The sequence below is a fragment of the Gnatocerus cornutus genome, chromosome 9, assembly GCF_029298725.1.
Source record: "Gnatocerus cornutus isolate USDA-ARS CGAHR chromosome 9, icGnaCorn1.1, whole genome shotgun sequence".
In the NCBI taxonomy this organism is placed as follows: domain Eukaryota; kingdom Metazoa; phylum Arthropoda; class Insecta; order Coleoptera; family Tenebrionidae; genus Gnatocerus; species Gnatocerus cornutus.
The window spans coordinates 5,814,731-5,837,503 of NC_142241.1; the positions used below are offsets into that span (position 1 = coordinate 5,814,731).

General features: G+C 36.5%; 3 protein-coding genes across 4 annotated transcripts; 2 read left to right on the plus strand and 1 right to left on the minus strand.

The window, feature by feature from the left end:
• LOC148168152 (protein NCBP2AS2 homolog) lies at positions 1 to 354 on the plus strand. Its single transcript, XM_088044610.1, has one exon. The coding sequence runs from the start codon at positions 1 to 3 to the stop codon at positions 259 to 261; it is 261 nt and encodes an 86-aa protein (XP_087900736.1). The 3' UTR covers positions 262 to 354.
• Positions 266 to 981, plus strand: LOC148168153 (protein YIPF3-like). The gene has a single exon (XM_088044607.1). It carries the CDS (start codon positions 266 to 268, stop codon positions 932 to 934), a length of 669 nt encoding a protein of 222 aa, XP_087900733.1. The 3' UTR covers positions 935 to 981.
• GTPBP1 (GTP-binding protein 1) lies at positions 961 to 3,903 on the minus strand. 2 transcript variants are annotated; one of them, XM_088044603.1, is made up of 10 exons: positions 3,802 to 3,903; positions 3,306 to 3,580; positions 3,075 to 3,255; positions 2,676 to 3,034; positions 2,389 to 2,627; positions 2,138 to 2,282; positions 1,900 to 2,082; positions 1,707 to 1,842; positions 1,361 to 1,659; positions 961 to 1,317 (listed from the first exon to the last, which is right to left on the minus strand). In XM_088044603.1, exons 2-10 carry the CDS (start codon positions 3,480 to 3,482, stop codon positions 1,105 to 1,107), a joined length of 1,932 nt encoding a protein of 643 aa, XP_087900729.1. In that variant the 5' UTR covers positions 3,483 to 3,580; positions 3,802 to 3,903; the 3' UTR covers positions 961 to 1,104. The 2 variants fall into 2 exon arrangements, with proteins under 2 accessions (XP_087900729.1, XP_087900730.1); XM_088044604.1 differs by lacking the exon at positions 3,802 to 3,903 and adding an exon at positions 3,723 to 3,787.
• Positions 3,904 to 22,773: the final 18,870 nt, after the last annotated feature.

A 22,773-nucleotide genomic window follows, 5' to 3' on the forward strand; every position in this document is an offset into this window, starting at 1 on the left:
ATGGTGATGCGTTTCTTAATCCGTATTTTCGCCAACAATGAACAAATGGTGCAAAAACTGAGTGAATCTTATCCTATGAGAAAAGCGGCGCAGATTGTAGTGAGAGCAGTGTTCCAGAGCAAGCAAGTTGTACAAGAAAAGGGCTTGGATAAGATGTTGACACCGGAAGAGTTCAGAGCTGCTATCAACAAGATCGTGCAGGGGCTGTCTGGAAATATCAAAGAAGCTAAAGAAGAGATCAAACAGAAGATGAAACAATAGCAACATGGCTAGTTCTGTAATTTTTATTGGCTCTCCTGAAAAAAATCCTAAAAATTTAAAACAAGTCATTAAACAGCTGTTTTTTGTATCGCCTACTGATGTAGTTTTTCGTATCTTTGCGGCGTTTGTGCCGCCCATGACTAAAAAATATCAAAAAGTGTATGTAGACTTGTTGGGGCCAATACTGGGGCTGTTATTCTTGACCGCGTTTGTAAATTACGGATACTCTTTCAAGAAGAGCAGTGTGATTCATTCACCAACTGAGACTGTGGTTGTGTACAGTGTTGTAATGCCAATTTTGTGTTTTATGTTGTGTAAAGTAGGACGTTCGCGCATTACTTTGTCGGAAATTACAACTCTAATTGGCTACGGCCTGTATGGCCACATCCTAACTTTGCTCTTGTCGTTTTTGTGCTTCCAAGAGCGCAGCAACTTCTTTTTCTTTGTTTGTTTGATCTTGTTTGGAGGTTTGAGTACTCTTAGAATAGCTCTAGTTGTGTTAGGGACTTTGTTGGCTCCCGCAGCACGTTTGTTAATTTGCACCCTTATTTCTGTAGCTAACATTTTGTTCTTGATTTTCATTCATTTTGCTTATATGCATCAGACTTTTACCCATAAAACCTACACTGTGTTTGAAGCCACTGCAACTCCAAGAGTGGTAATAGAAACTTGATGTAACCAGGAGCTAAGGAAAGTTAATAAAATAAATTACTATATTGATGGCGTTTTACATTATTTCAAATCCCAAACATAAACCTCCATCTAAAAAAGAACACAAATTTGATGTGTTGAGGTCCCTCAACGCCACGGAAAAACTAGCAAGTTGTGCTTTCTGGAACTGAATTATTGCACTTTCGTCGTATTCAAATTTGGAATCGAATTAATGTTGGTTTCACTTAAAGGTTTAGAGGCGTTAGAATTCGCATTGTTGTTCTTCCCACGACCGCCTCTCCGCCCTCGCCCTTTTCTCGAGCCAGACTTCTGTCCGGTATTTTCACGTTTGTCGCTACTTCCCTCGAACGCCGTCTCTCCTGTCGTTGTCCCAATCTCTGCAAACTACCCACCGCTGTGACTCTTCACTTTTACCTTTTCCACTCACCTCTTGTAACCCCATCGTGTTCTTAACCGCATTCTGTTGCGTGTTACCACCCCCATACCGTGGTTGCTTATTTTGTTTCGCACGTGCATTAGGGTGAGTCGGTGTTGTTTGTGTTATTATTCTAACGATGTTTCCGACTGCTTTTGTCCGACCTTCACGGAACACCATTCTTTGACCTGGAGTCATGTATTCCGGGTGTTTGATGAAGCGGAAGTGAATAATGGCTTTGTCACCTGTTCTCAGACACTCTCTGGACATTTTAACAATACTGGCGGTCTGACGGATACTGCCGCAATGGACTGAAAATTCGAAATGGTAAAATGGTAAGGATAGCTACAGGAAGTACCCATGGCTTGGTAACGTGAGCTTATGGTTGTTGGGTGGTGAAGAACTAGGATTTCGCCCTCGAATTCCCAGCAGGCTTGGGGGTTAAGAGACGGAGAGACCATGACCATGCCCTTCCGGATTTGGGAGCGCTTTATCTGAAATGACGCAATGTTATGTAAACAATTGAGAAAAAAAACAAGTTCATTTTTTACCTTCTTTAACGCGAAACTTGCCGTCTGACCCGCTCGTACTTCCTTAACAGCCATTCGCTTCCTATGAATACTCTTCACAGCAATTTGTTGAAAGTGTCCCAAGGGGTCTGGTCCTAACATAAGAGTGTCATTCAGCCTAATAACGCCTTTCAGAGTGGTACCAGACACTACGGTTCCTACACCCTGTTAAATACACAAATTAGAAACATAATTCTTTCTATTGCATCAGCCGATTTACCGGAACCGAATATGTGTCGTCAATCTGAAACTCAGCGGGTTCATTCTCATGATACTCCATTCTCGTAGTCAATAAATTAAGAAACGTTTTTAGAAGTTCTAGATTCTCTCCAGACACGTTGGAAACTTGGAAAATCGGGCACAACCTGGAATTCGTTCGTCTAAATATAGGTCTCGTTTTTCAACATGGACATAACTCAAATTAACAAAACACACAAAAAAATTGAGAGCGGGTTATACGACTGTTATCACCTTTCAGAAACAAAATTAGTAGCGCTCAGGATTACGTCATCGGTGGTTTTTACCATCACCGGCACCTTCCTGCAGCCTGGAGACTTCAGGATTCGAATCAGCATCTTCAGATTGTCCTGCAGGACATTGGCAGGACACATGTCTATTTTTGTGACCACAACAAAAACAGGAACCGACAGAGCCAGAGCTAAACCAAGATGCTCCTTTGTCATGCCAATGATCCCTGCATTAGCACCCACCTTTGGAAAAAAATTGTGAAATTTTGTTGAGATGCTAATTTAAGTTACCATTAACATTCCAAAATCGGGAGCATGTCCAGTCATCCCAAAAACAGTGGTCTTTAAATAGCGTTCGTGTCCCGCCAAGTCAATAAACGTGATGACTTTGGAGCTCCTCTCGCAGATTTTTACCCAGTCTAGAGCACCATGTTCTGGTTTATTTACTACGTTTCCTTCTCCATCAAAACCTAAGATGTCGTTTCCAACAGAGCTGGTTCTTCCTGATTCCATTTCATGTTTGTGTCTGAATAGTTTCTGTCTGGCGTGTCCACGTCCATTGTCTAGCTCTCCATGGGTTAAAACACCCAGAAGGGTTGATTTTCCAGCGTCGACATTCCCGACAACAGCGACGCGAATCTCCAAGAAATCTATTTGGTGTTATGAAAGACTCAAGTGAAGACAACAAACCTGATTGTCCTAGAACCCTGCGAATTAAATACTGAACCACAGCCCCTCTGATCTCTTTTCTTTCTCTTAATTTCACACAGCTACACTCAAGAGTGGTTGCTAGAGACTGCAAAGTAGCAACAGCTGCCTCCAGTTCATCCTCCAAGAAACCATTCTCACTACCATCTTCAGATGCACCAATCTACCAGAAATTTTAATAAATAAAGAAATAAAACAACAATAAATATATACCTCTAAGATCACTTCACCTCTACCCTCTCCTAGTTGTTGTTTCAGCCTGTGCAAAAGTAACTCAAACTGTTCCTCTGTAGGCGCAATCAAAATATTCCGCCCCAAAGCCTTATCAAAATCAGAAGCCTTTTGGGTCTTCTCAACGAAAGAACTAAGTGTCTCTTTATTCTCACTCATTTTAATTATCCAAATAAAGTTATGACATCCAGATTATCATCCAAAATTTGCAGCCAGAATAATTGGTGTTTATTCTTTGGATTTGCATTCCTGACGACCTGTAAGACAACAGATAACAACTAAAACGAATCACTGAGCTGGCAGATTATATAAACGAGTCAAATTGGGGGAACTCTCTTGAAATAGTGATGCATATGGTGCAACTTTATACAACACATGGAGACATTGATTGTCACAAACCTATATCGATTTCATCAATCAAATAAGTAAAACCGCGATTTTATCAGTTAACAATGGGGTTCTAAGTGTAAATATTTACGTTTTTAAAGACCGAACATGAGAACTACCAACTTTGAGTGTGAAATGTCAAGTACAGTGACGAGAGCACAGTTGGCAATACCAACATAATCTTGCAAGTTTTAAAAATTCCTAGTTTGTGGATGCGGGTAGGCAACCAAAAATACATGCTTTCAAGATTGGATGGCTGTTTTTAAATTGAATTACCATGATTTGTTACTGAAAGCAGTAAAACAAGGCCCTTTATTGTTTTTTCTATTAGTTTTTTGCCAAGCCAAAACATGTGCTGATTAAAAAAATAAGATAAAGCTCTGATGTAAATCTTCAAGAACTTCATTTGTTGAAATTGAAAGAGCAGTAGTTCTAGACCTCCAGAAATCGAAGAAATTCAAATTTTGAATTAAGGATATGCAACACCGGATTTTCATAAAAAAAATGGGGAATTTAATGCATCTTTTTCTCTGCAGTAGATTCGGAAAATAAATAAAATAAAATAAAGCTTTGAAAATTGAAAAAAAGTCCACCAAATTCGAAGACCTCTAAATCCAAGTATGTACCATATCTTGTAAAAATTTTTTTTTGGCGTTGTTTGTGGTGCCTTCCGAAGAAGACATTATTGCCGGGTTACCCTAGAAGAGACGTTTCGACTACGAAAGAAAAGATTAGTTTGGCCAAAAGAAAATTTAACTTTTTTCGACATACGGTTAGAAACATAACATCTAGAAATAAACAGATCAACAAAATTTCAAATCCGTAGGTAATTTAATGCTTCCACTTTGAGTGGAGTTGCTGAAAAAACAAACCATTTTTCACTCAACAACAGTTGGCGGAGATAGGGGTGGGTCAGGGTGGGCTAGGCCTACCTTAAAATTTAGGTGCCCACCTGTGGGCCCACCTAATAAAACTGAACATATCAATTTATTGTAGAAAAAAATACTAAAGATTACTTGCAAAAAAGTATTTGATTTTCGCATGGCCTCAAGGAATTTGATGAATATTACGGACGTAAAATTATCAGCACGATATCCGGTATTGCTGTCCGCCGCCACCGCGCCGCCTGCTCGAGTTAATAGGTGATAAATTTTAGAAACACAGCGTAAATACTACCGACCGAATTTCTTCACGGAATTGATATTAAAACACGAATTTGTTATGACTAAAAGAAAAAAAATATATCCAAATTTTCTTGTTCTCACTTAGTTCTTCGTAGGCCGTGCTCGTGTAATCATTCAAATCGAACAAAACTCTTGCACTTTTGCACTTAGGTATTATAATTAATAAGCCGACTAACTTCTAAAAACGAAAAAAGTGAATTTTCAAATCCGGGATTCTCATCATAAAAAGCGAAAAAAAACGATAACATCTTTTTATCTATGAGTAACCATAAACTAGAAGTTGATTTTTGTTTGGTAGTCATTTTTAAGATTTTTTTGTGAGAATGCCTTCTAATATTTAAAAGCAGCTCAACATCTAACAAAATTTCACATCGGTAAGTAAGCTTCCAAACACCAAACCATTTTTCACTCAACAAGTCCAAGCAGGTCAAGTAAACAATCTCAGTTCATATTACTCCAAATAATTATAATACAGAAATTTGATGCCGATTTTGTTGACCTAAGCTAGCTGGTTCTCGTAAATGTTTAAATTCGTCAGTATTTTTCATTGATAACACAATTCTTAAAAAACATTGCTTTTGGACTAATAAAAAATGCAAATTAGAGTTGAGGCGTTCAATAGGTACATTTTCACCTGCCATGGCCTCAGCTCAAGAGTCTGTTGGTTGGTCTACCACATGGGTCTACCTGTCCGATGGGCAGGTTTTATGGTTGCTCACCAACCTTTAACTTCCATAACAATGGGTTCCTTTTATAAGCTTCATGAGCAATCCCCCGACAGCCAAAATGGCTGTCTGCGGTTGCAATTAAACTCCAATTAAATAGTTCTTCATGATACTATACTTTATGGCATATTAATGACAAAACAGGGTAATGAACATTTCTTTCTTTTACCCAATATTTTATTTATCAGATTCCTTTTCTTGGAAAACCTGACATCATGTCTCGTGCATTTCTTAGTACATATTTTTTATAGATATTCTTTTTATTAGTTCATCTGCTTCCTTTTTTTGCTGAAGAACCAATGAAAGCGCGGTCACTTCATAGTGGTGCTGCATCCGAAGAGTCGTGCACGCACTCGGAAGTAAATTTGTGTTTTGGAATTTTTGTTCATTTTTTCATTAGGTTATTTTTTCCAAAAGACCAATGAGAGCGTGGATAAAATGATCCGAAAAGTCCTGTATGCGCACTCGTTATTAAAATTCGAAAGTGAATAAGTTTTCAAAAGTCAAACTAGTGTGGGAAATTTCGCGGTGAAGTTAATTTTTGTCAAAAGCAGCCACCAAAATTAAACGTGTAGAAATTTACACCTTTTCTTTCCCGAATATCTCTCACCTGAATCACTTTATTATAAACGTCCGCTTTTCCAAATTTTGAAATTTTTGGAGGTGGGTTTTTTATTGGTTCTGTCCACCCTTTGAGCACCAATCCGAGCGCGACTTTAAGACGTCGTGATCTCGGCGGCGGCATCCGAAAAGGTCGTTGTCCTCATTCGGAAGTAGCAATTAGTAGTGAAAGGGTGCCAATTTTTTGCTTGTGATTTTTGAGTGTTAAAATAGTCCAAAATCATAGAAATTGGTTAAATTTGGTACCAAATAGTGCCTAAATAGGTTATCCCACCCCCAGTCGTGTTTGAACCACCAGAAAAGCAATAAAAGAAAATTTTTTGGGATAATCGAGATGATCTAATATGGCGGCAGGTGAGTACATACCTACCCACTTGATTTTTTTTGTCGTGAACTTATTAGCATCGGTTTCAAAGCTCGCTATATGCGAAAAATTTTTTCTTTAAATTGGATTTAAATAAAATTCCACCCCTAGTCGCGTCTCACCCCCAAAAATCAGAACAAAATTTATTTTTCGTGTTGGTGCAAAAGATCAGACAGCAAAAACACCACTAAACCTACAGGAACTTTTCTCCTTTTGCTTCGCTTTTCTGGATGTACGATTTTGATTGCTTAAAAAAGAACAAAATCGCTTTTCTGTGACGTCACGTCTGCTTGTCTATTTCTTGGAATTTTTGCTAGTCGGTTTTTATTTGTCTATCATCTTCGTTACCCTTCGAGCACCAATCAGAGCGCGACTTCAAGACGTCGTACCGCGGCGGCGGCATCCGAAAAGGTCGTTGTCCTCATTCGGAAGTAGCAATTAGTAGTGAAAGGGTGCCAATTTTTTGCAAAGGGTGCGAATTTTTTACTTGTGATTTTTGAGTGTTAAAATAGTCCAAAATCATAAAAATTGGTTAAATTTGGTACCAAATAGTGCCTAAATAGGTTCTCCCACCCCCAGTCGTGTTTAAACCACCAGAAAAGCAAAAAAAGAAGGTTTTTTGGGATAATCGAGATGATCTAATATGGCGGCAAGTGAGTACATACCTACCTTCTTGATTTTTTCGTTGGTGTTAAGATTATTCGACACGCGGATAAAATTCATTTTTATTAAGCCCGAACTTGAGAGTGGAAAGTTCAATGCCGTGAACTTATTAGCATCGGTTTCAAAGCTCGCTATATGCGAAAAATTTTTTCTTTAAATTGGATTTAAATAAAATTCCACCCCTAGTCTCGTCTCACCCCCAAAATCAGAACAAAATTTATTATTTCGTGTTGGTGCAAAAGATCAGACATAGCAAAACACCTCTAAACCTACAGGAACTTTTCTCCTTTTGCTTCGCTTTTCTGGATGTATGATTTTGATTGCTTAAAAAAAACAGAATCGCTTTTTTGTGACGTCACGTCTGCTTGTCTATTTCTTGGAATATTTGCTAGTCGGTTTTTATTTGTCTATCATCTTCGTTACCCTTCGAGCACCAATCAGAGCGCGACTTCAAGACGTCGTACCGCGGCGGCGGCATCCGAAAAGGTCGTTGTCCTCATTCGGAAGTAGCAATTAATAGTGAAAGGGTGCGAATTTTTTGCTTGTGATTTTTGAGTGTTAAAATCGTCTAAAATGATAGAAATTGGGTAAATTTGGTACCAAATAGTGTCTAAATAGGTTATCCCACCCCCAGTCGTGTTTGAACCACCAGAAAAGCAATAAAAGAAAGTTTTTTGGGATAATCGAGATGATCTAATATGGCAGCAGGTGAGTACATACCTACCCATTTGATTTTTTCGTTGGTGTTAAGATTATTCGACACGCGGATAAAATTAATTTTTATTAAGCCCGAACTTCAGAGTGGAAACTTCAATGCCGTGAACTTATTAGCATTGGTTTCAAAGCTCGCTATATGCGAAAACTTTTCTCTTGGTTTTAAATTAAATTCCTCCCCCAGTCGCGTATCACCCCCGAAAATCAGAACAAAATTTATTTTTCGTGTTGGTGCAAGAGATCAGACAGCAAAAACACAACGATACCTACAGGAACTTTTCTCTTTTTGCTTCGCTTTTCTGGATGTCCGATTTCGATCGTTTAAAAAAATCAAGATCGCTTTTCTTGGAAGCTGTGACGTCACGTCTGCATGTCTATTTCTTGGAATTTTTGCTAGTCTGTTTTTATTGGTCTATCACCTTCGTCACCCTTCGAGCACCAATCAGAGCGCGACTTCAAGACGTCGTACCGCGGCGGCGGCATCCGAAAAGGTCCTTGCTCTCTCATTCGGAAGTAACAATTAGTGGTGAAAGGGTGCCAATTTTTTGCTTGTGATTTTTTTAGTGTTAAAATAATCAATGGTTGCGGAAAATAGTGAAAAATCAGTTCTAAACAGAGCATGAATGCGTTATTTCACCCTCAATCGTGTTTAAATCCTCAGAAAATCAAGTTATGTTAGTTTTTTGGGAAGGATGAAAATTTACCAAATATGGCGGCGGGTGAGTCGCTATCTAGATTTTTTATTTGTTTGGTGTTAGTAAAATCGGAACGAGTGATGCGGACAGGTGTTTTTTATGAAAGTAATTAATGGTTTCTGGCTTCGTTGTGGAAATTTCAATGCGGTGAATTTTAGTTCTGTCTAGATGGGAATTTTTCTGCAGAAATTTGTTCGCATTGATTAATACACAAACCAAAAATCTTTTCAGGAGCCGGTTTGCTTTAAACATGTAATCAAGTCCATCTTTATTATTTAATCAAAAGTGGAATTAATCACGACATCAAATCTTCAACGTTGTTAGATCACCCAATCAAATTCAATTTTCAGTGAAAATGACGTCCTTGCAATTTTAAATGAATTTCAAATTGTGTAAAATTGGTGTTAACTATTTTAAAGAAATACATGCATTGTCTGGGGTTGTGTCAAACCGGTTCTAGTTGCAAGCTCTACTCCTACTCCTCTCACTTCCAGACAGACATTGCTTCATTGCTGGTTTGACTACTTTAGTTCGTCAAATCTAGGTCAAACCATGTTTTATAGCCTGTCTGGTTTCCCCATGGATTATCTGTTTATGGTAATCTTCAGACTATGTCCAATGGTTATTGAGTTTTACCTCGTGAACCGCCCATGAGCGAATGAATGAAATGGCGGTAAATTTACTAGGACCACAATGTTATTTTTACGTAAAATAAAAATTTTATAAAAAATTTAATTAATATTAGAAATTTCCCAATTTGCAGATGACTTTTCTGATTTAACTTAATTTTTTTACAGATCATGTGTTGAAAACGAAGAAGAGGATCAAAAGTGGCTGAAATGATTTTGACAAGAAAAATGTTCTGAACATCAGTGGAACCGATCTTCTGGAGTAAGTTGGTTGCTTGGACGCGGATGGCAGCAGTTGAATCTTCAATCAAGGTCAGATCTTTTAATTTTCTTCCCATTTTTTGCGCAATTTGAACGTTTTGATTAGCAAGTTTTAAAAAGGGATCGATAATCCTAAATCTTTTTCGCGTAGTGAATGTGGCAAATTTGTGGATTTGTGGTAAGGTGTGCTTACGTTTAACAGTTGTGGCGTAGGTATTTTATTATTATTTAATTTCTTAATTTTTTTTTCAGTCATATCAACATAACGTAAGTCTCGGGTCAAAAGTGTCGCGTTTTTAAACCCGTAAGAGTGCCGCCAAATAGTAAATTGTGTTTTTGGTGCGGGTTGAAGTAGTGAAATTAAACTGAAAAGTGGTAGAGTCGTAAATAATAGAAAGTGTTAGAGTGATTCCTGAAAGGTTGTGGTATGGAGGAGTTCTGGAATCTAACGAGACAGCATCCTGGACCGGATTAAAGGGTAAGTTCTTTTCCAACTAGTGGATGACGAAATTTTAACTTTGGTTTCTTTGTTACAGTTTGTTCGTAGCTATGAAGCTGATGGCAGCGTTGGAACCAAAAAGGTCAGATTATCATTTTCTTATTACTTTTGCTTGCGCCAACTTGCTAATCCTATATTCGTCAAAACGTTGATGTAATGTGCAGTGTTCAGAGTGTTCAAACCTTTAGAGTGGTGGTGTTTCGACGTGTGTGTTAAGGTGGACCAATGAATAAATTTTAGTATGTAGAAATTTTCATATAATTTTTTATAATATGCAAATTTTTCTTATTTTTTTCCTGGAAATAATTTTTCTTGCAGTTAATTCAACCTAATTTTGACTTCGGTGAGGTATCGCGGTTTTTAACTCGTTTAATGTGTCGAAAGTATTAAATAATCTGCTTCGTGCGGGTGTTTCATTTCAAAAAGTGAAGTAAAAAGTAAAAGTGTCCTAACCATAAAATTATAGAGTCGTAACTAACCAACGTGTTGTGAGTGTTGTGAGTGGCCTCCAGAAGAACGTGGAATGGAGGAGTTCTGGAATCCGACGAGAGAGTCCTGGGCCGGAGAAAAGGGTAAGTTGTCGCTGAAAATGACCAAAATAAAATTTTAATTTCGATTTCTTCTTTGCAGTTTGTTCGTGACAATCAAGCAGACGGCAACGATGGAACAAAAAGGTTGGATTTTTTTAGTACTTCATATTTTGTAATTAGTTCTAAGTACTTTTTGCGTACTATGAGCAAATCATTGTTCATTGAAGGTTCCCGGAGTGACAGTGTTCCAAAGTGTGTGCAAACGTGGATTAGTGTTTAAATTATGTTAAGTATCAATATCATTATTACTACCAAAATTTTTAATTGTTGTTGGTAACTTTAACACCTACTGCATTGTTGCATTAATTTATTACAGTTTCAGTGATCTGACGAGTATTTGTTATTTCTTTCCTTCAAAGTAAGTTAGTTTTTCTGGTTTCCTTCTTCAGCTTCATGCGCCTCATTCCGACGCAGGATTCCGGAATGTTGGTGAAAAAGACCCAGCTTCAGGCTGAGGTCGTGTGACAAGGCTACTTTTTTAGGAATTTATTATTTGAGGCAACTGAAATAACTATATTGGGGTTCAATAATCTTTGGTGTAAGTAAATTAACTAGTTTTCCTTCCAGTTGATCAACATAACTTTGTTCCGGGTAAAGTGTGTCGCGATTTTAAACTCGATGTGTCCCGCAAAGTTGTAAATTTTTCTTGGTGCGGGTGTTTTATTTTAGCTTCAACAGTGATGTAAAGAGTTAAAAGTGTTATAAAATTAATAATATAGTCGTAATTAATCAAAGTTTTGTGAGTGTTGTGAGTGCTGTGAGTGGCCTTTAGAAGAATGTGGAATGGAGGAGTTCTGGAATCCGACGAGACAGCAGTTGTAGGCCGGAGAAAAGGGTAAGTTGTCGCTGAAAAAGGCCAAAATAAAATTTTAATTTCGATTTCTTCTTTGCAGTTTGTCCGTGACAATCAAGCAGACGGCAACGATGGAACCAAAAAGGTTGGATTTTCTTAATACTTTATCTTTTGTAATTAGTTCTTCTAATGATTGAAGTATTTTTTGCGTATTATGAACAAATATTATTGTTTATTAAAGGTTCGCGGAGTGTCAGTGTTCCAAAGTGAGTGCTAACGTGGATTAGTGTTTAAATTATGTTAAGTATCAAAATCATTATTACTACCAAAATTTTTAATTGTTGTTTTCAACTTTAACACCTATTACATGGTTGCATTAATTTATTAGTTTCAGTGATCTGACGTGTATTCGTTATTTCTTTCCTTCAACGTTAGTTAGTTCTTTTGGTTTCCTTCTTCAGCTTCATCCGCCTCATTCCGACGCAGGATTCCGGAATGTTGGTGAAAAAGACCCAGCTTCAGGCTGAGGTCGTGTGACAACGCTACTTTTTTAGGAATTCGTTATTTGAGGCAACTGAAATAACTCTATTGGGGTTCAATAAACTTCGGTGTAAGTAAATTAACTAGTTTTCCTTCTAGTTGATCAACAAAACTTTGTTCCGGGTAAAGTGTGTCGCGATTTTAAACTCGATGTGTCCCGTAAAGTTTTGGTGCGGGTGTTTTAATTTAGGTTCAACAGTGATGTAAAGAGTAAAAGTGTTCTAAAATTAATATGCTCGTAATCATTAATCAAAGTATTGTGAGTGTTGTGAGTGACCACTAGAAGAATGTGGAATGGAGGAGTTCTGGAATCCGACGAGTCAGCAGTCGTGGGCCGGAGAAAAGGGTAAGTTGTCGCTGAAAAAAACTAAACTAAAATTTTAATTTCGATTTCTTCTTTGCAGTTTGTCCGTGACAATCAAGCAGATGGCAACGATGGAACCAAAAAGGTTGGATTTTTTTAGTACTTCATATTTTGTGATTAGTTCTACTAATGATTCAAGTATTTTTGGCGTAATATGAACAAATATTATTGTTTATTAAAGGTTCGCGGAGTGACAGTGTTCCAAAGTGTATGCAAACGTGGATTAGTGTTTAAATTATGTTAAGTATCAAAATCATAATTACTACCAAAATTTTTAATTGTTGTTTGTAACTTTAACACATATTGCATGGTTGCATTAATTTATTAGTTTCAGTGATCTGACGTGTATTCGTTATTTCTTTCCTTCAAAGTTAGTTAGTTCTTTTGGTTTCCTTCTTCAGCTTCATGCGCCTCATTCCGACGCAGGATTCCGGAATGTTGGTGAAAAAGACCCAACTTCTGGCTGAGGTCGTGTGACAAGGCTACTTTTTTTAGGAATTTGTTATTTGATGCAACTAAAATAACTCTATTGGGGTTCAATAAACTTCGGTGTAAGTAAATTAACTAGTTTTCCTTCCAGTTGTTCAACATAACTTTGTTCCGGGTAAAGTGTGTCGCGATTTTAAACTCGATGTGTCCCGCAAAGTTGTTAATTTTTCTTGGTGCGGGTGTTTTATTTTAGGTTCAACAGTGATGTAAAGAGTTAAAAGTGTTATAAAATTAATATAGTCGTAATTAATCAAAGTTTTGTGAGTGTTGTGAGTGTTGTGAGTGGCCTCTAGAAGAATGTGGAATGGAGGAGTTCTGGAATCCGACGAGACAGCAGTCGTGGGCCGGAGAAAAGGGTAAGTTGTCGCTGAAAAAGGCCAAAATAAAATTTTAATTTCCATTTCTTCTTTCCAGTTTGTCCGCGACAACCAAGCAGACGGCAACGATGGAACCAAAAAGGTTGGATTTACTTTTAGTACTTCAAATTTTGTAATTAGTTCTTCTAATGATTGAAGTATTTTTTGCGTATTATGAAAAAATTTTTGTTCATTAAAGAATCGCGGAGTGACAGTGTTCCAAAGAGTGTGCAATAGTGGGAAAGTGTTTGAATATGTTTTTTTTTAAATCGTTAGCACAAAATTTTTAAACTTTATCCGATAACACTCGAGCAGTGCATGTGGTCTGAGTGATAGGTTTAGAAGAATGTAAACCTTCAAAGTGATAAAGTTTTTTGAGGTAAGTTTAAGTAACTTTTTCTAGATTAATCTGATTTTTAGATATTCATTGTCATTAAAAGCAGCTGAAAGAGCTCCAGTGAGGTCCAGCAAACTTTGGTAAAATTTAATTTACTACATTTGCTTTCAGAGGATTCAACCTAACTTTGTCCCGAGTAAAAGAGTGTCGCGGTTTTAAACTCGTTTCAAGTGTTCCCTAAAGTTGTAAACTTTTCTTAGTGCGGGTGTTTTATTTTAGGTTCAACAGTGATGTAAAGAGTAAAATTGTTCTAAAATTAATATAGTCATAATTAATCAAAGAATTGTGAGTGCTGTGAGTGCTGTGAGTGGCCTCTAGAAGAATGTGGTATGGAGGAGTTCTGGAATCTGACGAGACAGCAGTTCTGGGCCGGAGAAAAGGGTAAGTTGTCGCTGAAAAAGGCCAAAATAAAATTTTAATTTCGATTTTTTTTTTGCAGTTTGTCCGTGACAATCAAGCAGACGGCAACGATGGAACCAAAAAGGTTGGATTTTCTTAGTACTTCATATTTTGTAATTAGTTCTACTAATGATTGAAGTATTTTTTTGCGTATTATGAACAAATATTATTGTTTATTAAAGGTTCGCGAAGTGACAGTGTTCCAAAGTGTGTGCAAACGTGGATTAGTGTTTAAATTATGTTAAGTATCAAAATCATTATTACTACCAAAATTTTTAATTGTTGTTGGTAACTTTAACACCTACTGCATGGTTGCATTAATTTATTAGTTTCAGTGATCTGACGTGTATTCGTTATTTCTTTCCTTCAAAGTTAGTTAGTTCTTTGGTTTCCTTCTTCAGCTTCATGCGCCTCATTCCGACGCAGGATTCCGGAATGTTGGTGAAAAAGACCCAGCTTGAGGCTGAGGTCGTGTGACAAGGCTACTTTTTTAGGAATTTGTTATTTGAGGCAACTGAAATAACTCTATTGGGGTTCAATAAACTTTGGTGTAAGTAAATTAACTAGTTTTCCTTCCAGTTGATCAACATAACTTTGTTCCGGGTAAAGTGTGTCGCGATTTTAAACTCGATGTGTCCCGAAAAGTTGTAAATTTTTCTTGGTGCGGGTGTTTTATTTTAAGTTCAACAGTGATGTAAAGAGTAAAAATGTTCTAAAATTAATATAGTCGTAATTAATCAAAGTTTTGTGAGTGTTGTGAGTGCTGTGAGTGGCCTTTAGAAGAATGTGGAATGGAGGAGTTCTGGAATCCGACGAGACAGCAGTTGTAGGCCGGAGAAAAGGGTAAGTTGTCGCTAAAAAAGGACAAAATAAAATTTTAATTTCGATTTCTTCTTTGCAGTTTGTCCGCGACAAACAAGCAGAAGGCAACAATGAAACCAAAAAGGTCGGATTTTCTTAGTACTTCATATTTTGGAAATAATTCTACTATTGATTGAAGTATTTTTTGCGTATTATGAACAAATTTTTGTTCATTAAAGGATCGCGGAGTGACAGTGTTTCAAAAAGTGTGCAAAAGTGGGAAAGTGTTTAAATAGGTTTTTTTTTAAACCTTTAGCGCAAAATTCTAAACTTTACGCGAAAACACTCGAGCAGTGCATATGGTCTGAGAGTGGTAGGTTTGGAAGGATGAAAACCTTCAAAGTGATAAAGTTTTTTGAGGTAAGTTTAAGTAACTTTTTCTAGATTAATCTGATTTTTAGATATTCATTGTCATTGTCAGCTCCAGTGAGGTCCAGCAAACTTTGGTAAAATTTAATTTACTATATTTGCTTTCAGTGGATTCAACCTAACTTTGTCCCGGGTAAAAGTGTGTCGCGATTTTAAACTCGATTCAAGTGTTCCGTAAAGTTGTAATCTTTTCTTAGTGCGGCTGTTTTATTTTAGGTTCAACAGTGATGTAAAGAGTAAAAATGTTCTAAAATTAATATAGTCGTAATTAATCAAAGTTTTGTGAGTGTTGTGAGTGCTGTGAGTGGCCTTTAGAAGAATGTGGAATGGAGGAGTTCTGGAATCCGACGAGACAGCAGTTGTAGGCCGGAGAAAAGGGTAAGTTGTCGCTGAAAAAGGCCAAAATAAAATTTTAATTTCGATTTCTTCTTTGCAGTTTGTCCGTGACAATCAAGCAGACGGCAACGATGGAACCAAAAAGGTTGGATTTTCTTAATACTTTATCTTTTGTAATTAGTTCTTCTAATGATTGAAGTATTTTTTGCGTATTATGAACAAATATTATTGTTTATTAAAGGTTCGCGGAGTGTCAGTGTTCCAAAGTGAGTGCTAACGTGGATTAGTGTTTAAATTATGTTAAGTATCAAAATCATTATTACTACCAAAATTTTTAATTGTTGTTTTCAACTTTAACACCTATTACATGGTTGCATTAATTTATTACAGTTTCAGTGATCTGACGTGTATTTGTTATTTCTTTCCTTTAAAGTAAGTTAGTTTTTCTGGTTTCTTTCTTCAGCTTCATGCGCCTCATTCCGACGCAGGATTCCGGAATGTTGGTGAAAAAGACCCAGCTTTAGGCTGAGGTCGTGTGACAACGCTACTTTTTTAGGAATTCGTTATTTGAGGCAACTGAAATAACTCTATTGGGGTTCAATAAACTTCGGTGTAAGTAAATTAACTAGTTTTCCTTCTAGTTGATCAACAAAACTTTGTTCCGGGTAAAGTGTGTCGCGATTTTAAACTCGATGTGTCCCGTAAAGTTTTGGTGCGGGTGTTTTAATTTAGGTTCAACAGTAATGTAAAGAGTAAAAGTGTTCTAAAATTAATATGCTCGTAATCATTAATCAAAGTATTGTGAGTGTTGTGAGTGACCACTAGAAGAATGTGGAATGGAGGAGTTCTGGAATCCGACGAGTCAGCAGTCGTGGGCCGGAGAAAAGGGTAAGTTGTCGCTGAAAAAAACTAAACTAAAATTTTAATTTCGATTTCTTCTTTGCAGTTTGTCCGTGATATTCAAGCAGATGGCAACGATGGAACCAAAAAGGTTGGATTTTTTTAGTACTTCATATTTTGTGATTAGTTCTACTAATGATTCAAGTATTTTTGGCGTAATATGAACAAATATTATTGTTTATTAAAGGTTCGCGGAGTGACAGTGTTCCAAAGTGTATGCAAACGTGGATTAGTGTTTAAATTATGTTAAGTATCAAAATCATAATTACTACCAAAATTTTTAATTGTTGTTTGTAACTTTAACACATATTGCATGGTTGCATTAATTTATTAGTTTCAGTGATCTGACGTGTATTCGTTATTTCTTTCCTTCAAAGTTAGTTAGTTCTTTTGGTTTCCTTCTTCAGCTTCATGCGCCTCATTCCGACGCAGGATTCCGGAATGTTGGTGAAAAAGACCCAGCTTGAGGCTGAGGTCGTGTGACAAGGCTACTTTTTTAGGAATTTGTTATTTGAGGCAACTGAAATAACTATATTGGGGTTCAATAAACTTCGGTGTAAGTAAATTAACTAGTTTTCCTTCCAGTTGTTCAACATAACTTTGTTCCGGGTAAAGTGTGTCGCGATTTTAAACTCGATGTGTCCCGCAAAGTTGTTAATTTTTCTTGGTGCGGGTGTTTTATTTTAGGTTCAACAGTGATGTAAAGAGTTAAAAGTGTTATAAAATTAATATAGTCGTAATTAATCAAAGTTTTGTGAGTGTTGTGAGTGTTGTGAGTGGCCTCTAGAAGAATGTGGAATGGAGGAGTTCTGGAATCCGACGAGACAGCAGTCGTGGGCCGGAGAAAAGGGTAAGTTGTCGCTGAAAAAGGCCAAAATAAAATTTTAATTTCCATTTCTTCTTTCCAGTTTGTCCGCGACAACCAAGCAGACGGCAACGATGGAACCAAAAAGGTTGGATTTACTTTTAGTACTTCAAATTTTGTAATTAGTTCTTCTAATGATTGAAGTATTTTTTGCGTATTATGAAAAAATTTTTGTTCATTAAAGAATCGCGGAGTGACAGTGTTCCAAAGAGTGTGCAATAGTGGGAAAGTGTTTGAATATGTTTTTTTTTAAATCGTTAGCACAAAATTTTTAAACTTTATCCGATAACACTCGAGCAGTGCATGTGGTCTGAGTGATAGGTTTAGAAGAATGTAAACCTTCAAAGTGATAAAGTTTTTTGAGGTAAGTTTAAGTAACTTTTTCTAGATTAATCTGATTTTTAGATATTCATTGTCATTAAAAGCAGCTGATAGAGCTCCAGTGAGGTCCAGCAAACTTTGGTAAAATTTAATTTACTACATTTGCTTTCAGAGGATTCAACCTAACTTTGTCCCGAGTAAAAGAGTGTCGCGGTTTTAAACTCGTTTCAAGTGTTCCGTAAAGTTGTAAACTTTTCTTAGTGCGGGTGTTTTATTTTAGGTTCAACAGTGATGTAAAGAGTAAAAATGTTCTAAAATTAATATAGTCGTAATTAATCAAAGAATTGTGAGTGCTGTGAGTGCTGTGAGTGGCCTCTAGAAGAATGTGCTATGGAGGAGTTCTGGAATCTGACGAGACAGCAGTTCTGGGCCGGAGAAAAGGGTAAGTTGTCGCTGAAAAAGGCCAAAATAAAATTTTAATTTCGATTTTTTTTTTGCAGTTTGTCCGTGACAATCAAGCAGACGGCAACGATGGAACCAAAAAGGTTGGATTTTCTTAGTACTTCATATTTTGTAATTAGTTCTACTAATGATTGAAGTATTTTTTTGCGTATTATGAACAAATATTATTGTTTATTAAAGGTTCGCGAAGTGACAGTGTTCCAAAGTGTGTGCAAACGTGGATTAGTGTTTAAATTATGTTAAGTATCAAAATCATAATTACTACCAAAATTTTTAATTGTTGTTTGTAACTTTAACACATATTGCATGGTTGCATTAATTTATTAGTTTCAGTGATCTGAGGTGTATTCGTTATTTCTTTCCTTCAAAGTTAGTTAGTTCTTTGGTTTCCTTCTTCAGCTTCATGCGCCTCATTCCGACGCAGGATTCCGGAATGTTGGTGAAAAAGACCCAGCTTGAGGCTGAGGTCGTGTGACAAGGCTACTTTTTTAGGAATTTGTTATTTGAGGCAACTGAAATAACTCTATTGGGGTTCAATAAACTTTGGTGTAAGTAAATTAACTAGTTTTCCTTCCAGTTGATCAACATAACTTTGTTCCGGGTAAAGTGTGTCGCGATTTTAAACTCGATGTGTCCCGCAAAGTTGTAAATTTTTCTTGGTGCGGGTGTTTTATTTTAGGTTCAACAGTGATGTAAAGAGTTAAAAGTGTTATAAAATTAATAATATAGTCGTAATTAATCAAAGTTTTGTGAGTGTTTTGAGTGTTGTGAGTGGCCTCTAGAAGAATGTGGAATGGAGGAGTTCTGGAATCCGACGAGACAGCAGTTGTAGGCCGGAGAAAAGGGTAAGTTGTCGCTAAAAAAGGACAAAATAAAATTTTAATTTCGATTTCTTCTTTGCAGTTTGTCCGCGACAAACAAGCAGAAGGCAACAATGAAACCAAAAAGGTCGGATTTTCTTAGTACTTCATATTTTGGAATTAATTCTACTATTGATTGAAGTATTTTTTGCGTATTATGAACAAATTTTTGTTCATTAAAGGATCGCGGAGTGACAGTGTTCCAAAAAGTGTGCAAAAGTGGGAAAGTGTTTAAATAGGTTTTTTTTTAAACCTTTAGCGCAAAATTCTAAACTTTACGCGAAAACACTCGAGCAGTGCATATGGTCTGAGAGTGATAGGTTTGGAAGGATGAAAACCTTCAAAGTGATAAAGTTTTTTGAGGTAAGTTTAAGTAACTTTTTCTAGATTAATCTGATTTTTAGATATTCATTGTCATTGTCAGCTCCAGTGAGGTCCAGCAAACTTTGGTAAAATTTAATTTACTATATTTGCTTTCAGTGGATTCAACCTAACTTTGTCCCGGGTAAAAGTGTGTCGCGATTTTAAACTCGATTCAAGTGTTCCGTAAAGTTGTAATCTTTTCTTAGTGCGGCTGTTTTATTTTAGGTTCAACAGTGATGTAAAGAGTAAAAATGTTCTAAAATTAATATAGTCGTAATTAATCAAAGTTTTGTGAGTGTTGTGAGTGCTGTGAGTGGCCTCTAGAAGAATGTGGAATGGAGGAGTTCTGGAATCCGACGAGACAGCAGTCGTGGGCCGGAGAAAAGGGTAAGTTGTCGCTAAAAAAGGACAAAATAAAATTTTAATTTCGATTTCTTCTTTGCAGTTTGTTCGTGACAATCAAGCAGACGGCAACGATGGAACCAAAAAGGTTGGATTTTCTTAATACTTTATCTTTTGTAATTAGTTCTTCTAATGATTGAAGTATTTTTTGCGTATTATGAACAAATATTATTGTTTATTAAAGGTTCGCGGAGTGACAGTGTTCCAAAGTGTATGCAAACGTGGATTAGTGTTTAAATTATGTTAAGTATCAAAATCATAATTACTACCAAAATTTTTAATTGTTGTTTGTAACTTTAACACATATTGCATGGTTGCATTAATTTATTAGTTTCAGTGATCTGACGTGTATTCGTTATTTCTTTCCTTCAAAGTTAGTTAGTTCTTTTGGTTTCCTTCTTCAGCTTCATGCGCCTCATTCCGACGCAGGATTCCGGAATGTTGGTGAAAAAGACCCAACTTCTGGCTGAGGTCGTGTGACAAGGCTACTTTTTTTAGGAATTTGTTATTTGATGCAACTAAAATAACTCTATTGGGGTTCAATAAACTTCGGTGTAAGTAAATTAACTAGTTTTCCTTCCAGTTGTTCAACATAACTTTGTTCCGGGTAAAGTGTGTCGCGATTTTAAACTCGATGTGTCCCGCAAAGTTGTTAATTTTTCTTGGTGCGGGTGTTTTATTTTAGGTTCAACAGTGCTGTAAAGAGTTAAAAGTGTTATAAAATTAATATAGTCGTAATTAATCAAAGTTTTGTGAGTGTTGTGAGTGGCCTCTAGAAGAATGTGGAATGGAGGAGTTCTGGAATCCGACGAGACAGCAGTCGTGGGCCGGAGAAAAGGGTAAGTTGTCGCTGAAAAAGGCCAAAATAAAATTTTAATTTCCATTTCTTCTTTCCAGTTTGTCCGCGACAACCAAGCAGACGGCAACGATGGAACCAAAAAGGTTGGATTTACTTTTAGTACTTCAAATTTTGTAATTAGTTCTTCTAATGATTGAAGTATTTTTTGCGTATTATGAAAAAATTTTTGTTCATTAAAGAATCGCGGAGTGACAGTGTTCCAAAGAGTGTGCAATAGTGGGAAAGTGTTTGAATATGTTTTTTTTTAAATCGTTAGCACAAAATTTTTAAACTTTATCCGATAACACTCGAGCAGTGCATGTGGTCTGAGTGATAGGTTTAGAAGAATGTAAACCTTCAAAGTGATAAAGTTTTTTGAGGTAAGTTTAAGTAACTTTTTCTAGATTAATCTGATTTTTAGATATTCATTGTCATTAAAAGCAGCTGAAAGAGCTCCAGTGAGGTCCAGCAAACTTTGGTAAAATTTAATTTACTACATTTGCTTTCAGAGGATTCAACCTAACTTTGTCCCGAGTAAAAGAGTGTCGCGGTTTTAAACTCGTTTCAAGTGTTCCGTAAAGTTGTAAACTTTTCTTAGTGCGGGTGTTTTATTTTAGGTTCAACAGTGATGTAAAGAGTAAAATTGTTCTAAAATTAATATAGTCATAATTAATCAAAGAATTGTGAGTGCTGTGAGTGCTGTGAGTGGCCTCTAGAAGAATATGCTATGGAGGAGTTCTGGAATCTGACGAGACAGCAGTTCTGGGCCGGAGAAAAGGGTAAGTTGTCGCTGAAAAAGGCCAAAATAAAATTTTAATTTCGATTTTTTTTTGCAGTTTGTCCGTGACAATCAAGCAGACGGCAACGATGGAACCAAAAAGGTTGGATTTTCTTAGTACTTCATATTTTGTAATTAGTTCTACTAATGATTGAAGTATTTTTTGCGTATTATGAACAAATATTATTGTTTATTAAAGGTTCGCGAAGTGACAGTGTTCCAAAGTGTGTGCAAACGTGGATTAGTGTTTAAATTATGTTAAGTATCAATATCATTATTACTACCAAAATTTTTAATTGTTGTTGGTAACTTTAACACCTACTGCATGGTTGCATTAATTTATTAGTTTCAGTGATCTGACGTGTATTCGTTATTTCTTTCCTTCAAAGTTAGTTAGTTCTTTGGTTTCCTTCTTCAGCTTCATGCGCCTCATTCCGACGCAGGATTCCGGAATGTTGGTGAAAAAGACCCAGCTTGAGGCTGAGGTCGTGTGACAAGGCTACTTTTTTAGGAATTTGTTATTTGAGGCAACTGAAATAACTCTATTGGGGTTCAATAAACTTTGGTGTAAGTAAATTAACTAGTTTTCCTTCCAGTTGATCAACATAACTTTGTTCCGGGTAAAGTGTGTCGCGATTTTAAACTCGATGTGTCCCGAAAAGTTGTAAATTTTTCTTGGTGCGGGTGTTTTATTTTAAGTTCAACAGTGATGTAAAGAGTAAAAATGTTCTAAAATTAATATAGTCGTAATTAATCAAAGTTTTGTGAGTGTTGTGAGTGCTGTGAGTGGCCTTTAGAAGAATGTGGAATGGAGGAGTTCTGGAATCCGACGAGACAGCAGTTGTAGGCCGTAGAAAAGGGTAAGTTGTCGCTAAAAAAGGACAAAATAAAATTTTAATTTCGATTTCTTCTTTGCAGTTTGTCCGCGACAAACAAGCAGAAGGCAACAATGAAACCAAAAAGGTCGGATTTTCTTAGTACTTCATATTTTGGAAATAATTCTACTATTGATTGAAGTATTTTTTGCGTATTATGAACAAATTTTTGTTCATTAAAGGATCGCGGAGTGACAGTGTTCCAAAAAGTGTGCAAAAGTGGGAAAGTGTTTAAATAGGTTTTTTTTTTAACCTTTAGCGCAAAATTCTAAACTTTACGCGAAAACACTCGAGCAGTGCATATGGTCTGAGAGTGGTAGGTTTGGAAGGATGAAAACCTTCAAAGTGATAAAGTTTTTTGAGGTAAGTTTAAGTAACTTTTTCTAGATTAATCTGATTTTTAGATATTCATTGTCATTGTCAGCTCCAGTGAGGTCCAGCAAACTTTGGTAAAATTTAATTTACTATATTTGCTTTCAGTGGATTCAACCTAACTTTGTCCCGGGTAAAAGTGTGTCGCGATTTTAAACTCGATTCAAGTGTTCCGTAA

Coding starts and splice junctions, on each gene's coding strand:
- LOC148168153 (XM_088044607.1), top strand. CDS start 266: ATGGCTAGTTCTGTAATTTTTATTGGCTCTCCTGAAAAAAATCCTAAA.
- LOC148168152 (XM_088044610.1), top strand. CDS start 1: ATGGTGATGCGTTTCTTAATCCGTATTTTCGCCAACAATGAACAAATG.
- GTPBP1 (XM_088044603.1), bottom strand. CDS start 3,482: ATGAGTGAGAATAAAGAGACACTTAGTTCTTTCGTTGAGAAGACCCAA. Junction 3,035..3,074: donor CAGGGTTCTAGGACAATCAG/GTTTGTTGTCTT, acceptor AACACCAAATAG/ATTTCTTGGAGATTCGCGTC. Junction 2,083..2,137: donor ACGACACATATTCGGTTCCG/GTAAATCGGCTG, acceptor TGTATTTAACAG/GGTGTAGGAACCGTAGTGTC.